The 18,001-nt window shown below is 36.1% G+C and overlaps 1 protein-coding gene across 1 annotated transcript in view; it reads right to left on the bottom strand.

Annotated features, from left to right (window-relative positions):
* Positions 1-5,506: 5,506 nt before the first annotated feature.
* The window catches only part of LOC145676830 (bridge-like lipid transfer protein family member 1), a gene marked incomplete at its 3' end in the record, with an annotated part of 144,951 nt that continues 132,456 nt past the window's right edge, over positions 5,507-18,001 (bottom strand). The window contains exons 24-29 of the mRNA XM_081747616.1: positions 16,881-17,054; positions 15,291-15,393; positions 14,699-14,884; positions 11,288-11,408; positions 10,546-10,801; positions 5,507-6,414 (exon numbers count right to left, since the gene is read on the bottom strand). Coding sequence (XP_081603742.1) covers positions 5,507-6,414; positions 10,546-10,801; positions 11,288-11,408; positions 14,699-14,884; positions 15,291-15,393; positions 16,881-17,054 — 1,748 coding nt within the window. The remainder of the gene's footprint in view (positions 6,415-10,545; positions 10,802-11,287; positions 11,409-14,698; positions 14,885-15,290; positions 15,394-16,880; positions 17,055-18,001) is intronic.

The raw sequence follows: 18,001 nt of genomic DNA, 5'->3' as shown, positions 1-18,001 counted from the left end.
TATTTCGTCTCTAGTCTAATCTCTCTACTAAAACCGGAAGTGGCAGAAATCTACTACAATTTATAATTTCAATATTAATTGTGAAAATATCGTACCACAGACACCAAATTCTTCTGCGTGATGTACACGTGGCACTGCTACTTGTTTTTGAACCATTTTCTTTATCTTGTGGATAATCGTGGCCTCAATTTTTAAAATAATAAAATAAGTCAAACTCGAGGTCATATGTAAACTAGTTTTACAAATGATTTACCAGTAGAGCACAAATTATTTACTAGTCTGCCCATTCATTACTGTTCAAGATTGAATAAGCCAAACCGAGTAGCGTGTCTGAACAAAGGAGTGAGTTAGGGAAGCTAATATATAAGATTATTTGCATGAATAAAACCTACTTTAGATTTGTAATAAGGGATAAAAAATCTTAAACATCTGAGAGGTTATTTGATTCACACAGTTACAGTTAAGAAATTGATAAGAGAATAAGATAGATTGGGCTAGAGCCTAAGTTGGGATAAAGCGGGAAGTATAAAACACATTTTTGTAATGAAAGTCTTGATTCTGAGCGAAAACAGCTAGTTGGCCTTTGACCTCGAGTTGGACCGGTTTGCGGTCACTTCTTAAGATTGAGACCTAGATCAGTAGAATTAGCACCCTCAAGCTGCAGTTATTCATTTTTTTTTTAAAGAAGGGGCCATGGCTACAAAACTTTTAATTTATTTAGATTACATATGGATAGAAATAAGTATTTTCTAGCCCGTTCTTATGTAACAGGGGGGTTATGAAGGACGGGACCTACAGCTTAAAGTGGGTTACAAACCATTACTCGGTTTGAATCGGAGAGAAATTGTCCTCTAGCTGGGCTCAAACCTGGGACCCCTGCCTGATTACAAAAGTGACAATTCTACAGACTCATCCACGGAGAACACCTGATAAAGATATATTGTACTGATATTGCATGTACTGTACTTGTGAATATTTTAAGAATCGCTTTACAAGAAGAGAAAAAAAACTGCACAAGTTAAATCAGTACAAAGTACAGAAGATATACTTTATTCCTCCAAATTAGTTTACAGAGTCAAAAATTTAGCGACCTAGTTTAATTTGCATATAAATATAAGAAGTGAATAAAGATATGAATCAATTGAGTTCACTCTGGTTCTGAGCCATTTATATTATTTTATTGGTTTAAATCAATTGTTGGTTTAACATACACATACAAATTCTATGAACTTCAATAGGAAATTAATTTTGGATCTTTGGATAATTTTAGCACCAGTCGAGCTAACACTCGACTCGACTCGAACCTCGAGTCAAGTTTAGAGTCGAGTCAAAGGTAATTTTCTCGAGTGGAGTTCCGAGCCGAGTCACTGTTTTTGACGTCGAGTTTCGAGTGAGTCGAGTTTGTTAAATGGCTCGCTCGTTCAGCTCGTTTTAACTCGTTTTGAAATAATGGTCTGATTAGACTGGAAAGCGAAAGCCATGAGAAATGTAAGCAGCAGTGTGAAATACTTTTAGTGTTGCTCACGACAAGTAACACTACTCGCATCTCGTCTCGTCTCGATAACGAGACGACAATATTTTTTTATTTTTTATATCGAGACAGCCTCAAGTGTCGTGAGCATCAATATAAGTATATACTGTACCTCTTACTATCAAAGCTGAGATCTGCACGTTCGAATTTTTGAACTCAAGCAGAAGCCCAACCCGAGTGGTGATGTCAATCGGCTCGGCACTCGGTTCAACTGAGCGAACAACTCGAGCCGGCTTGGATCAGATGAGCCATCGGCTCGGCCCAATTGAGCCAATGGCTTGAGCCATCTCGGTTGAGACGAGCCGTCAGCTGGCACAATTGAGCTTTTGGCCCGAGCTTGCTCGGTTGGGATGAGCTACCGACTCGGCTCAGATGATTCACCAACTCAGCTGAGATGAGCCATCGGCTCGAGCCAGCTCCGTTGAAACGAGTTCATCGCCTCGGTTCGACTCGGCTCAACTGAGCCGATTGCTCGAGTTGGCTCGATTGGGTGAGCTGTTGGCTTGGCTCACTTCTCGGTTCGGCTCGATAGTGAATGAGCTATGAACCAAGCCGCTCCAGCCACTGACAACCCTAGACCTGAGCCGAGCAGTTTTGAACATGTTTGACCGGCGCCCTATAACTTTTAACAATTTTTGGCTCGAGCCTGAATACTTTCTTCTCCGGAACTCAAACCCAGATCCTCGTGAACAATGTCCTTGCCTCCTGAAGACTTCTCGGTGACAGAGATCGGAAGTCAACTAGTTTTTAGTATACAGGTACACCCCGCCTACTTTCTTGGTTATACATGATGTTATAATAATAATAATAATAATAATAATAATAATAATAATAATAATAATAATAATAATAATAATAATAATAATAATAAGTAGTAGTAGTAGTATCATTGACCTATTATCTATGTTGGATACTTAAAAATAGTAATTGAAACTACACACGACTCGACTGGAGTCGAAACTCGACCTGAATTCGAGTCGAGTTGGAGGAAATTTTTCGAGCCAAGCTCAAAAATGTCTGCTTCGAGTCGAGTCGAGTTTCAAAGAAAACTCACTCGTATCCATCCCTACAGTGGAATAGATATAAAGTTCGTGACCCGAGGTCTCGCTATGTATGTTCACAGGGTGTTAGAAAACGACATCAAATTACTTAAGGAATTTAATCCTTACACGAGAACATAAAATGAAAGTTACGGGTCACCGTACTAAAAACATTCTCGCTTAAATTTCTTAGGTTAAATCATATTATGTTGCTGTCAAATACAACAAAACTTTAAGGCGTTTTCGGAAAACTCCAAAATATTGCTCGAGTTGTTGCTTTCTTGTACCGTTACGACCAATTTTCTGTGGACAATATATCTGAAATAACGCAACTGTGCACCAAGGTTGGTCTATAGGTTTTTTCATGTTTTCGTCCGAGGATTCACATCCCGAAGTTATTTCCTGACACCATGTGTATATATTATATTTGCTTATTTTCGAGTAACAAGATCTAGAAATGTTCGAGGCCCTAGTTCCACTTATATTTATTACCATAATGAAAACTTTAAAAAATCGTTCACGTAGTCTAAATTATAATGACATTACTATGTCCGTTCTTCATTAGCTTGGTTGGTTTGGTGGGTTTAGAGTTTATTGTCCCTTTCTGTACCGATGTTATAAGAGACGTGAGCCTTCAGTGGAATCCGAGTCCTTAGTGATCTGTTGATATTTCAAGGCTCTTCCGCCGGGTATCGAACCCGAGATCTGTGACCCAAAGTTGCGCGAGCTAGCCACTAGACAGACGAACGGGAAGGGTTATTGTATTTTTTTAGAATGTTACCTATGTATGTTTATTCACGGGAAAGTTGGTTCATCGGGTTCAATCCATCGTTTCAATCTGTTGAATTTAGCTTGAAGTAAAGTTGATTTTTTTTATTACATCCAGAAAAATATGTGTTGAATAGCTAATGTTGCCAGAAAGTAAAAGTAACTACCTGTCACGAATTTCAAATCCCAGTTACTAGAGGGAATTCTGTAGTTTGTATCCATGCAAACGTCTCATACAAACTTAGTGCTGCAAAGGAAAGCTAAATTTCAACCATGATCTGTATCAAATTGTTGATCATCCTCTTCAAAGTATATACTCTCCCCTATTTTCTACTGTTGAGGCAGTGTTATTACAAAGAGTTGGAACGTACTAATATGAAATTAGTGGTTAGCTATAATTATCTAACTAGAGTTACTAGTAATGAAGAAATTGGCGTTCTCTACCTGATCTTTGCTTTCGCAGTATACATAATACAGCATGAAATCGCAAGAAGCAAATATTTAAAATTGTCTTGGAAGCAAATATTCTTTCTTTGTAACATTTGCAGAAAATCTATCCGCTCTGCAGAAACGGAGGAAAGAAATGGGATGAGGGTGGCACCCCGCGGCGTTCTACCACACCCATTGGAAAAGGACTTCAGAGGGGGAGGGAAATACCTGCCTGTCAACAGGACATCTGCTCGCGAAGATCACATTGGAAAACACAACCTTCAATATATAGTCCATTACAATGTTACTTTAAAAAGTTCATTACTCTTGATCTACGTCATTAAGCGTGAAATTGAAACAATCATTTCATTCCTATTGCTTTTCTGTATACGTATGAAAAATTTTAAGTTGTTACGTACCATATTTCGTTAGATATTCATGAAATAAAGTTTACATGTTATCTTATGGGGACTGAGAAACCAGTGGCAAAAGGTATAACATCCCCTTAAAGATAACCTCCCGACATTCACTTTGTGGAACAACGAAAAAAGCTTGTAAAACCGGTCAGGGTAGCAGGCCACATGCTTTGAACCCAGGATCTCCCTTTTGCGAAAGAAGAACGCTAGCCACTAGGCTATGCTCGCTAGACATAATAATAATAATAATAATATAGTTTGATTCAATATAGTGAACAAATTGGGGATGTGCCTGGATTAAGAATCAGCAAACAACGGTGAAATATTCCAAAAATAATGCAAATTGATAGCCAATGACGTGGCCATGCATCACACGATTTCCTAGCTATTTTGTGGGCTTTGTTTTAATAATAATAATAATATGATTTTCACAGGCTTGCGCCCACCATTCATGGAACAGTTCTAACATAAATTAATCCTACTCTTGTTGTGGACAGCTAAGAGCGCTATGAAAACAAAGCAAGATGAAGAATGAAAGAGATTGTCTATTTTCCCTCCCCTTTGCTACTTTTGTCTCACTCTGTGCTTCCCCCTGACCCTGCTATCCCCTTCCACCTGCCTTTTTCCTTGTATGTGACTGACTTCCTCCTATAATATTCACAGAAATCGATCTCTTTTTTTCTCCCTGTCTCTACTTCATATTTGCAATAACAACATATGAAAGTGAAATATACATTCTGCTTCACCACCTGAAGAACGAAATTCAATGTGACCCTCTGAAGAACAATACAATAGATACCATGTCCGAGGAACTCTCCAAAAATCTGATAAGATCTGTAACTGATGAACACAATATCTTTACCAAACCTGTCTGGTCAACTGTGTTACTCATGTGGCAAATAGTATTTGTAACGAAATAGCTTCTGTTCCACACATTTTCGTTCCATTAGATACCCGCAGAGGAAAGAATCTCATTCAGCTGGTACCAGTTGTTGATTTTCTCCCACCAAGCGTGAAAGGAATACCCGAAACAGATTTGTTCCTTCAATTAGTTACGGTACGATAACGTTACATGCTCGAATAACGTTACGGTGTCGTAACAAAAATTGGTGGTATACCTTGTACCTACCTACATTAAATAACCAATAATTTTGTTACAGAGAACTATTTTCGTTACGTTACAGTTACGTTAAGTTATCCACCCCTGCCAAGATTTGACCAGTTATCCAAGTTCGTGCTACAAATTCATGTCCTTACTGTCAACACAAATTATTACTAAAGTAACAATAAATTTAAAGAAGATAATATAATTTTTAACATACCTTGTATAATCTATTTTCCTTGTAATTGGTGTGCGTGGAGGTGCAGCAAAATTAAACCACACGGTACGAAATTCAATGACGCACGAAGACGTATTTGCATTTTCTGATTTTGCTGGTTCGTTTGTAGATTCTTTCGTTCCATCTCCATCTATCTCATCGACTGAGGAAGCCTTAGCATTTTTGGCGTTATTTTCGGCTACATTTGGACCTCCACCAGCGTTATTTGATTTCTCATTTTCTACTTCTTCTTTCGACTTCATAATATCACCATTACCTCCTTCAAACCCTTTATTATCTCCCTTCTCAAACTGAGATCTCTTCACAATTTTTAAGGATACACCTTCAAGTCCACTCTCAAACATAATAAAACCTAATTTATCTTCATTGGTATCTTCGCTATGATGTGTTCCAGAATGGCGGCCAGCTGCTCCTGTCTTCTCAGCATCTACATCTGGATGAATATAATCCATTCTCAGGGGGGATGGGATTCTAGCACATGTGAACAGTACACGAGAATGCTGCATTGGAATTGCTGTTATTACAGCATCTTTAAGAATCGAGCTTTCATTCCTCAGCCTTCTTAATTGGGCGTGAATTTTTCCTAGTGAAAGCGCCATGACTAGCTCTTCCTGTTGTTTCTCTGAAGTTTCTATGTATACGGGTTCACCTTGTAGCGATTCGGTTTGGAAGGGTTTGGACTTTGATTTCTTTCGTTCACGCGGCATTACCGTTGGCCTGTGGAATGTCTGCACCACTTCCTTTGCTTGCTTACCAGAATAAAACTGTGCTGTCACGCTATCGAAACATACAGCGAACAGTGAAACACAGGTTAGATCTCTAATGTTATCAAGAGCTGAAAAGGAGATGATCTCTTCCACCACCGATGCTTGAAGCAACGTAATGTTAACCTACAAAATTCCAAGAAAGAAAAATATTAATAAATTTTAAATAATAAAAAGTAATAATTCAAAGAACCAGCAAGCATAGGTTTATCTACGATATGTCTATATTTTTCTTTTTTATTTATTAATTTTATTAGTTATTTATTATCCTTCTTTTTCGGTATCAGATGGCAATTCAAATCTAGTGCTTCCTGGATTGCTTCTCTCAGTCTTCTGGATTCTACTCCGAAAATATTTTACCGTCAATCCTGTAGCACACAGTACATGTAATGTACATTCTTGTTCAAAAAAGTCCTGGGCACCCAACTCTCTTTTAGAAGCCCTGTACTTTTACCTTCGTTTGTAATTAAATTAAAAAATGTGGATTTCTAAAATCTATAATTAGATCCAAAATATTAGGATTTCCTATGTATGGTTGTTAGAATATGGTCTTCTAAAGCAAGGTGGGTGACCAAGATTTTTTGAATAAGACTGTACATTTATTTCTTTTTGCAAGTACACAAAATATAGAATTGTAATACACAAAAGAAAAATCAATTCTGTTTTATAAGTTTTTCGAATTACAAAATTTCATTTTCATATTAGCTTTATCGCAATTTTGTAAGCTATTAGAGTAACAAAGCGCCGCAAAATATATCATTACCTCCATTACTACAGTGGCTTACTGCAATGGCAGAACGACATAGGATATGGAAGTAATTTTCAAAGGCGAAAGGACAATGATATAAGTTAAACGGGGTAAGCATGCGTTCTATGATGAGTTTAAGTAAGTTCACTAAGATAAACTAACTTGTCCTATAGAATCCTCAAGTTCAACACCGCAGAAACAAAAAGCTTACCATTGGATCCTATTCTATGTCAATCTAATCCAGTCAGGATTATTACCTATTTCCCTCAAGAGCTTACGTTATTTATTATTCTCTACTATCTCGACATACTCAAAGAATTACTTCTACGGACTTTCCAATTAACACCACGCATTCGTTATGTATATCATGTGAGACATATCTGAACTATATATTAGACGCCTCAATCTAATTACTCGCAATTTGTCTGCACATTGTGGAATGTCGCATCGTTTAACCTTACGCCATTGTCTCATCTGTTCGTCCAATTTTACACAATATTTTCTGAAAACTGTTTCTCGAGCACTATTATCTTGTTAGTTGGTTGATTTGGAGATCAACATTTCGTTCAATACTGAGGATATATGAGCCGTAGATCTGCAACTTAACGTGGGGTCCGAACCAGATGAGCTCCCACCGAGAACTGAAGCCGGGTCTCCTGCGCCGAAGGCGCGTACGCTGACCATATAATCACAAGGGTTACTATCAGTTTGTGTTTATCCCTGAAGGTCAGAACGAACTTTCGCGCCCCTTCACTGCAACATGTGGAATTATGTTTTATACATTTTCATTCTAAAAACTTTCGACAGCAGTCGTGAAAATAAAAGACTTTTCATAGTGTACTACTCCTGCTATAATGTACTATCACCTTTCTCGCTACTCGTTCTCATTTGTTAAAATTACTCATACACTTTCACTGTCTTAGCTTAATATTATTAATTACAATGTTTCCATTCATTTCTTAGTATGGTTTCGATATATCACACTGTACAGTTAAATCAATTAATATTGTGCTCCTATTACGCTTACTGAATACTTATTTAGTGTTTTCCAAATAATATATCATACTTAAAAATACTTAATTATAAAATAATGTTGTAACAATATCGTATTTATCTTTCCCACATTCACACTTATGCTATGTTATGTTATTGCTGTGTTAACACAAAATTAACACGCTAGTACATATTTCATTCATTACACCACGGTCAACTTAGAAAAAGTTGCATGCAATATACGCATGCTTTGAAGACCACAGGAAATTTTTATACATACTGTTTAGCAAATCTTTAAAATCGTCTATACTGTGATTTGTGTTTTGAGCAAGTTATTTCGGGATTTCAATGGCGAGGTACTTCCTTTGTTGACACTGACCATTCGAGAAACACTTCAGAATTCACTTTTTATATTTCGAAGAAGATAAATCACGTGTTTCTTAATTATGTAAACATTATTCTAATATACACGAATTTTACAATATGTCATTTCGCGTGACCGAACTACAGAGGTGAATTTAACATTAGAAGCACAAGCACTAGATTAAAGTTACTGGAGAGCACCCAGGTTCTAAAACAAATAGGTGTTCTAATTTGCAGAGAAATTAATAATGTACATCTTATCAAGAATATCAAGTGCCATAAGAATGGGACTCAGCTAGGTAGGCGGTCAAGCTGGGAAATTTCATTGTATATTTTCCTTCCTACGTTCATTTCTTCACCGATTTGTTTACACGCTGCTGATCTGTTTTGTTTATTAAGACAACATTCAAAATCTTCCATTATTTCGTCTATTTATGGTTTAACGATCCCTATAACACGCTGGAAGTAAAGACATTTCTCGACAATTTCTGCACACAGTTTTACTTCCCTTCCAGTTTTACTTTCTGGAATTTTAATTACATTTAAATTTCCTTTTTTAATCATTTAAATGAGATTAATTAGTCTATATATTTATTTGTTTAAGAAAGTCCATTCGTAAGCAATTCTACTTGAATAGAATCACCTCCCGGAGCTCTGTTAGTTTTTACTTTTTAATAGATGTATCATCCAGTGAAGATTTCGGATTTCCCTCGGGAAGACCTTCATTACATAGGGAGTGAAAGCAGTACTCCGAAAATATTGGTAACCCACGTTAAGCATGATCGATGATATGCCCAGGGGGGATTTCTGAGCTCCGCGGGAGAACTTCTTATCCGTCAATTCCCTGAAATCATCAGTTTTCACCTCTGTAAGAAATAATCGTTTAATTTCATGTTCTACCGTTTGCATTTCACTAGCCTTTCCTCCACTTTTTGCGTATATATTTAAGAGTTATCGAAGTACTGATTTTTACCTATCTAAACATTATACGAATCCCTAATATTCTTTTTTTTACTGTTTTCTTCTATTTCCGTATTCCTCCCCTTTACGTGGACAATACGAGTAGCTTTACGTTTAAGGTAGCTGCATACATAGATGTATACACTAACAGCATTTTGAAGTCGTTGTAATTTAACCTGCTTTCTTCATTCCTTCGGTTCTTTAATTTTTTCTCTAACTGCGGTTTACATTTTTCTACCTTCCATATTCTATATTCTCTTCTGTTGATTTTTCACAGTTCCCCATAGAGGCTTTCCCACTTTTCGTCCAGATCCCCTTCAGTCTTATTATTAACGTCTCTTTCATCATCCACTACCTATCGTGAAACTTCGAATTTATTGCGAAGAAAATTCTGATATTGTTTCTGGACATTCAGATTCCTTAGTTTTCATTTACGAGACGCGTCAAATTTTTCAGCGATTACGAGCATACACGTTTTTCTCTATTATTAAAGGTTTCTGACCTGTCTTCGTAATCGTAAGATTGTAATACAAGTTATCATTTTCTCTCCTGTACGAAAGTACACTTACGATGCTTGTACGCCGCAGCTGAACTACCAGAAGGTGATCAATATAATTCCAAGCAAGTCAACGTATATTTGTAAATATTTTTGTGCTTAAAGTACGCGGACTTAACTACACATTAAATTCCTGAATGATAAAAAGCTAACCAGTCTTACTCCAATGTCACTGCTTTGTTTGTGTAACTTTTCTTACCAATTGTGATCACAATACCTATTTTTTTCCTCTTCCTATTTTACGCATCTAAGTTGGTCAGTAGGATCATTTAACGTGGCCTGAAGGATGATATTCAGGTCCATTCGACTTCCGCTACTCGTGAAATGCTCAATAGTATCATATAGGACTGCGCATGGTTCAGCAATTTGATGATGTCTTTCGTTCGTGTCTTTTCATACCCAATCACACATTATTACATTTTATTTATTTATTAGTTTTTACCTTGTTTTATTTATGTAACCTTATATTATACTGCATGCATCAAGAAGTAGTAAATAATATAATCATTTTCCATAAAATATTGGCTACTGGTTCGCGATTCTATATAGAAATATACAAAACTACATATTGGATCACTTCAATACAATGAAACTAAACAAAATCAACACACAACAAAACCAAATTTTGCTTTCTTACCTTAGGTAAAATAACAGTCCCTTGAGTCTGCGTAAAAATGCTTTCTTCATAAACACTAGAATGAAGTGTCAAGTGACCATCAGGAGCCCTTTCGGCTGTACTTCTCTTGCTAGATTGCAATTGACTTAAATATGAGGATCGTTCCTTCTTCAAAATATTCGCTTCTTCCACACGATTTATACATTCTGAGTGCAGATGGTTTAAAACGGTTAAAGGATGTAGAGATGACAGGACCGGAGTCACAGCATCAATGAATCTGTCAATCATATAAAATGAAGTGAACCTTACTTCTTATTGTGTAAATTTCGATACATTCTAAATTTCATGAATGCGAGAGCTGGTGAGGGATATACAAGGGCGTTACAAGTTCAAACTACCTCATACATTCGTAATCAGCTCTCAGAAACTTAAATCAATTCTTTAATTACTTTTTACACAATTTCTTTTGAAAATTATTTTCTAATTTTATTATTATTGCATTTATTTGTTTATTTATCATACTTACCAACCAGTTTGAGATGATTAGAAAAAAGTTTAATCTACCTATCTTTACATAAGTAAGCATTTCACAATTAATAATGTAAAGATAATGTAAATTAGTTCTTAAATTAATGTAATAAAAGAAAAGAAAAAGTAATACATTATATTGGTCAATCTCAAGCACTAATAAAGCGTTTTTTATTAAAACCAAGTTGATTTACATTTATTTATTTCGAAAGGAACTGCACTTCGAATTACTAACCTCTGTAGTGATTCAAGTACCAAAGGAGTAAGCATTATGTCCATGTCATTTTTCAGTTTCACTATCACTGTAGTCCTTGTTCCATTCTCACTATGTCCAGCTAACAGTTCGTCCTCACAGCCTGCAACAAACAAAGCTGAATAACAAGACAAGAAACAGAAGAAACGTTGGATTCATACGTTATACTCAATATTTAACACACTTGTTTAATAAATACTTATTAGACAACTGCGTTCGTACTTTCTCGTACGTTCGAATTCTCCTTTGGCATCACTTTAAAACTAACAACCTCTCAAAGTGGAAGAGCAAAACAAAACATGTTATGGTGGTAAGTTGTTAGCATTGGTTAGTTTACTAATTAGTTTAATTTCCAAAGTCATGGGGAAACATGATTCACTGAGCAGTTTAACATGAAACTCAATTTATGTGTGCTCCTTCCATAATTAGGGACATTGTATAGTCAGACCTACTTTTATTAATGTCAAAAGGAGAGAAATAGCATTTTACATCAATTACACTTGTTCTATAGCCTCATTCTCATTTGTAACAATATAAATGGAAATCATGAACTATTTGCACAATAGTTAATATTTTTTTTACATATTAAATTATATTTTAGAAGTTATAAATACATTCGTGTTTTTTATTTTAGTTTCATCATTTTGTTTGTTCTTACACAAACTTCAGTGTAATTTTGTTTTAGAATTTTGATATATGTTAGAGAGCTCACAGGATACAGAAATGTATTCCTACCTGAATGTCTTACTGTCCTATACGCTAATGTTCGTCGATGTTTTCATTCCATGAAGTCAATAATCTCAGAAAGTCCTTTTCAAATACAATGCACAAACCACAGGGAACGGTTCTACATATGGAAGATATTCTGAAAATTTCTGTGACAATATCGCTTTCGAATGCTGCTATTTGATACGTTATATCTTTAAAGCAAAGAATTGCTTACGCAATATTCTGACATCATACTGCAGTTTCTTGTCGATATTATATACTGTATGCTCTACTCTGGCAAATCTCGACTATGACAAAATTTAAGTTATTAATGAGATTACAAAGAACTGGAGCATAACATCACTAAAACACTGTTCTACATCAGAAAGTGTATAGAAAATGTAAAATCACAAAAGTTTGAAAAAAGATGGAGATATGAAATTACTACATTAGGTTCTACAAACAAGATTAGATCTATCATTGTTAAAATAAATAGGAAATATGTAAATATTATAAATTTCATTGTTATCAGGGTTGTATTCGTAAAAAATTAGAATACAGAAAATATATTTATAAGTAAGAAATGCAAATGAACTTCTCGTTAAATTATAAAGTATATATGACTCGTAAAATAGACCAACCACATAGTAACATTTAACAAATAAATCTCAATAGTATTACTCGTAATCAAATCCATGATCTTGGCCACGGAGTAAGTGATCTCCTACTGTGAAGTGGCCTCATTGAAGTGTACTGTGTTTATGATCCTCTCTCATCTTCTGAATTCAATTCGGTTCTCGATGCATTCCCACGCCCTCACACTTCTATTCAGATTGACCCTGCCGTCCTTCACCCCCATTCTGCAACTCCAATGTGATTCTTACCCTCCAGGTTCACGAATACGAGGCAAGCATCGGAGGGTTGTCTTCAGGGACTAGTCATCTATGCTCTAGAGGTTACAAAAGATAGAATCCTAGTTCATGTTTCTTCAGTGTTCAGCAAAGGAAAGGTAAAATGCGAAAGATTTATACTTACGGTGTGATATGAGATCTTGTCAGATTCTTTTTTCTTAGTTACACTTGGTGAATCAAAGCCTACTCCATACTTGCCCCTCTCTTTTTAATTGATCAGGATGTGGGTGACCAAAGAAATCTTTGTTTTACGTCCCACGCTTATGCTGGTTTGGCTAAAGGAAATCGTGAAGATGAGAAATTAATGAAATGATAGAATGAAGAAAGTGGGAGGAAACGGGAGAACCCCGAGAAAACCCACAAGCACGGTGTTTGTCTACCACAAAGTCCACTCGGCGCGAGCTGGGATCGAACCAGGCACCCCAAGCACCAAAGGTGAACGCTCTACTACTGAGCCACCGCGCCCTCTATGGATGACCAAAGAATATAATAAGAATGCTAAGACAGGAATGACTTTTATATACTAAATTAAGTGCTTAAACGTCCACTCCATTATCTCTTTTAATCAGCTGCGAATGATTATCTGACTCAAATAAACCTCTACACAAAATTAACTCTCTATATATGGTATTATCATTTTCAGAAAAGATCTTCAGTGCACTTAATAGACGATGATTGTATAAAATGGGTGACCTCTCTGATTTCCGAAGAGGACAAATTATTGACGCTTGATAAAAAGTAACACGCGCATTGGGCGTGTCACGAGGAAGAGCATTCAAGATGACAAACGTCAACAAAACTCACAGCAAAAACACATCGGCGAAGACGAATGTTGGTCGAAAGAAAACCCTCATTGGCAGATCCCGCCGAGCATTAAAGCAGATTAACACTCAGAACAGTCATACAACAGTGGTGCAAGTGATGGGGGAATTCAAGCAGCGCCTCTCAAAGCCAGTGTCGACAATCACAATCCACCGCGAATTGCATGACATGGAAATACGGGTTTAGGTTGCATAGGCGAAACCTCTGATAACGTACCATCACACTTCACGATGTTAATGGTGCCATGAACGTGTAACATGGACCGCTGATGACCGGAAACATGTGATATGGTCGCATGAATAATCGATCATTTTATTTCAAATTACAGGTCGTGTTTGTGTGCAGCGGACACCCACAGGAAAAGTATGAACTGCAATGTATCCGCCCAAGTGTAAAACACGACGCCGACTTTGTGATGCTGTGGGTCTAAATATCCTTGTTTTCAATAGGTCTTGTGCTGACACTTATCGGCCACGTTGTTGTCTGTGATTATTTTTCCATTTTTGAGTACCATGTGAATTAGACAGTCCAGGATATTCTTTTCGGGCAATGACGACATATTCTAGGATGATAATAAGGCTATTGACATAGCTGGACACATTAGCTGCTGCAGTGTGGTTTGAGGAACATCGGGATGAAGTTGGATACTTACTTTGGCATGTGAAGATCTCTGGTCTGTTTTAGAGGCACGAATCCGGTGTGGATTTCTAATCCATCCTTTCTCACGGAACTGCGTGATGTACTGCACGCGGAATGGTGTAATAATCCATTTGCTACAATCCACGACCTCTGTAACTCTATTCCACGTTGCATCGGAATTGTTCTGAGGGTGAAAGGTAGTCCAACTCCATATTAATCTGGTAAATTGGACTTTTTAAGATGTTTCTATTATTCTAATAACCATCTATATCATGTACGATCATGAAACGTATAAACAGGTTGAAATACCTACCAGAATCGTCATTTCCTGTATATTCTGAACCCAAGAATTTCGAAGGATCCCAAGCATATGGATGCGTCGGAGTTTTATTTGAAGGCGGTGGAGTTGCTCCGCCGAACAAATCGCCTGCTCTTCCTACCATTCTTAGTGAGGTAAAACCTTCCGTCACAATTTCAAATCGAGGCGTATATCTTGCTCCTAAAGAAAATATAACCATAATTTTAATATGTTTGTAATAATAATAATAATAATAATAATAATATTTTAAGTTCTAAATTAATGTGTCTGCAGGAAAACTTCAGAAGTAAAGAACAAAATCATTGACACACAAATAAACAATACGCACCAGAACAAGGTAAAGCAATCTTTACTTACTGATATATAATATTACACAAATTATTTGCTTTTAATACAAAATCAATGTATGAAAAAATGCTGGAAAAATACAAGACTGATTACTTGATTTGCAGGAAAAGAACACCAGCTTCAATATCCTGCTAGTACAGTGATCTGTTTTTCGAACACTAAGCAAATAGTACCTAACTTTTCAAAGCGCCGATAAGGTAATATAGATATTATGATATATATACGGTGCGAAACTTACCGACATAAACAAGCTTTCCATCATCATTTCGTTGAAACAAAGGAACTGTGAAAGCATCACAACCTGAAGGAAGTGACGACTGTGTCCAGTTGTTGCACCGTATCTGTGGAAAAATAAAATTGCAATATACTTATATTAGTCTTACGAACACACTAAAGCAATGGCTACTTTCTCTTAGTGAATATACGTGGTTTTTCATGCAATTCTGTTCTTGTTAACAAATATATTTTTAGTTTTCTCCAAACTTGAATATAATATCTGTTCGATACTGCAACACGGTTCAAGAAGTTAATTTAAATAAAATGGTTTATAAACACTGAATATTTTGGTATTGTAAAACTCCTTTGTGCTATATGGTTAGCATACGCCCCTGCATCCTAGTTCGATTTCCGCTGAGAGTTCATGCATTTCAGCTATCACAGTAAACTGTTTTCATAGAGACTAGATGCTGAAATAGGACTTTAAACCGCACACCGATACCAATTAAGTAACAAGCCGTGACCACAGTTAAAGTAAAGAAGAGAAAAAATAAAATACGGTTATACACGAACAAAAACTATATGTTGCGAATGCCAGTCACAACATTACAACGATTTTGATGAGTTACTCCAACATTTTACTCCAGAGAAACTTAGAAAAAAAAGCAGGATTTTTGGGGAGCAGTTGCCTTCCATAACCTGCAGTGATGCACTATTGCGGAAAACTACATTAAATAAATCCCAAGTATAATTCAGTAACTTTAAAATGTGCAAGTATATCTAGTGCTGCCATACATTATGTCCCTACTTCTACAAGCCTCTGTATTAGTTTCAGGTGATGTTGAGTTGGTACCTACCCTAAGGACATGATTCAAGACGATACAAAGCATATCCTTTAAGTGGCAGCAGCTAGATATTGAAGATCGAGTGAGGAGTCAAAGAGAACTGTCTCCTGTAATTGCGCTATACAAATGTAATAAGAATCAATGGAGATTTGAAAGCTCTTATAACCGTTACAAATTATTTGTCACATTAACCGATACAATGAGATGTAATCTATCGCTGATAAAGCAAGAACAAGTCGACCTTGTGGAACAAGGATACAAGCAGCTACTAACGCCGCTGATCGAAGAAATTCGTCGGTAGGAGAGTATTGAAATTTAAACGTATTACAATGGTTTGAACTTCATCTTAAAGTGCAGATCCACGTTTCATGTAATCTCGGTGCTGAAAAGGGACGGTAAATTTCAATACCTATCCTTACTACCCTTCGCTTACAGAACGAACCATAGAGCATCGAAATAGATTTCACTACTTTTCACCTCCATTCTTAAATTTATTTACATTTGAAGTTAAAAAGGGTAAAAAGAAGAAGTAATGCACAATTCTCTCAAAACTCATGAATTTTAAAAAGTAGTATTTAGGTATAATTTCTGCCTTATGGTTATTTTCCGATTCAGCACTAAGATTTTACTTCTAGCCCGCTAGTTTGCAAGCCCAAAGACTATGGTTCTTTTACTGCTAATTTTAAGCAGGAATATTAAAACATGCCTAGACTTCAAACAATGAAGATAAAATTATATTAACTTTAAGCTCAACATGTTTTACTTACCTGAGATAAGTGACAAACGTAGCTAGACATAAGTAAAGGAGAGTCAATGATTGGTTTATTCACTTGCATATGAAGATTAACTAAAGTCATGTCCTCTTGAGATGAAACAGCAGATATAAACGATGTGCTAGATATAGACTGAGTATCTGATGAATCCAATAAGCTGTCTTGGCCCTACAAAACAACACCCCATGAAATGTTTTAACTTCTATTAACATATTGCATTAAAACCCACTTATACAAGACAAACGGAAATCAAGGACGTTTATATGAAACTAAAAGTTATCTTTCATTACTGGAAATTTATCTCTTCCCTAAAGACTAAATTTCAAGGTGTCCTTGCATTCAGAATATTGATGAATCTCATATTCTATATGTAACACTTAGGTGTTGAATAATTCTCAATTTGGTAAAGTTTTAATCATGAATACACTAACGTAGTTACTTTTATAAAGTTTATTATTAATAGTCAAAAACTCCAGTATATCCTGTAACATTAATCACGTTATGACGCATTTCTTTACACATCGTAATTCTTTTCAGTTTTATTTAAGTTTACTAACATTCCTCAATGTATTTCCCCTCCCCCCCCCCAAAAAAAAAAAAAATCCGTTGACATCTCGAATGCATCGGTTTATAAAGCTTATACAGCAAGCTAATGACAGTTCATTTTTTAATAACAACTATGTAAAAATTCAGGTTGCTGCATATTTGAACTTACTTTGATTTTATTTAAGTGCAAGTGGTCTCAGTTGTTAAAAAATGAAATGTTCAGATATATATATATACAGGGTGTTTGAAAAAGAACTCCCTAGTTTTAAGTATAAATTTAATTGGGAAATGAATGAAAACTTACATCAATGAGTACATATCATGAAAGAGATTTCCTTCAAGTTTTGTTTAATGTTGGTAGACTTCAACGTGGGATCCATTTGTAGCCCTGCACACGTCGAGACGATATTCCACTTCTCGCCACGTATTCCCCAACATTTTAGGTGTAACTGTCCCAACCGCCGCGACGATTCTTTCCCTTAAATGATTGATATCTCTGATCTTTTCACTGCACACAACATTTTTTATGTGGTCCAAAAACAAAAAGTCCAGTAGGGTTAGGTCTGGGC

This window comes from Thermobia domestica, unplaced genomic scaffold (assembly GCF_964235325.1).
Source record: "Thermobia domestica unplaced genomic scaffold, izTheDome1.hap1.1 HAP1_SCAFFOLD_403, whole genome shotgun sequence".
Classification (NCBI taxonomy): domain Eukaryota; kingdom Metazoa; phylum Arthropoda; class Insecta; order Zygentoma; family Lepismatidae; genus Thermobia; species Thermobia domestica.
Note: the sequence above shows the minus strand (reverse complement) of the source record. Positions and strands in the feature narration are given on the sequence as shown.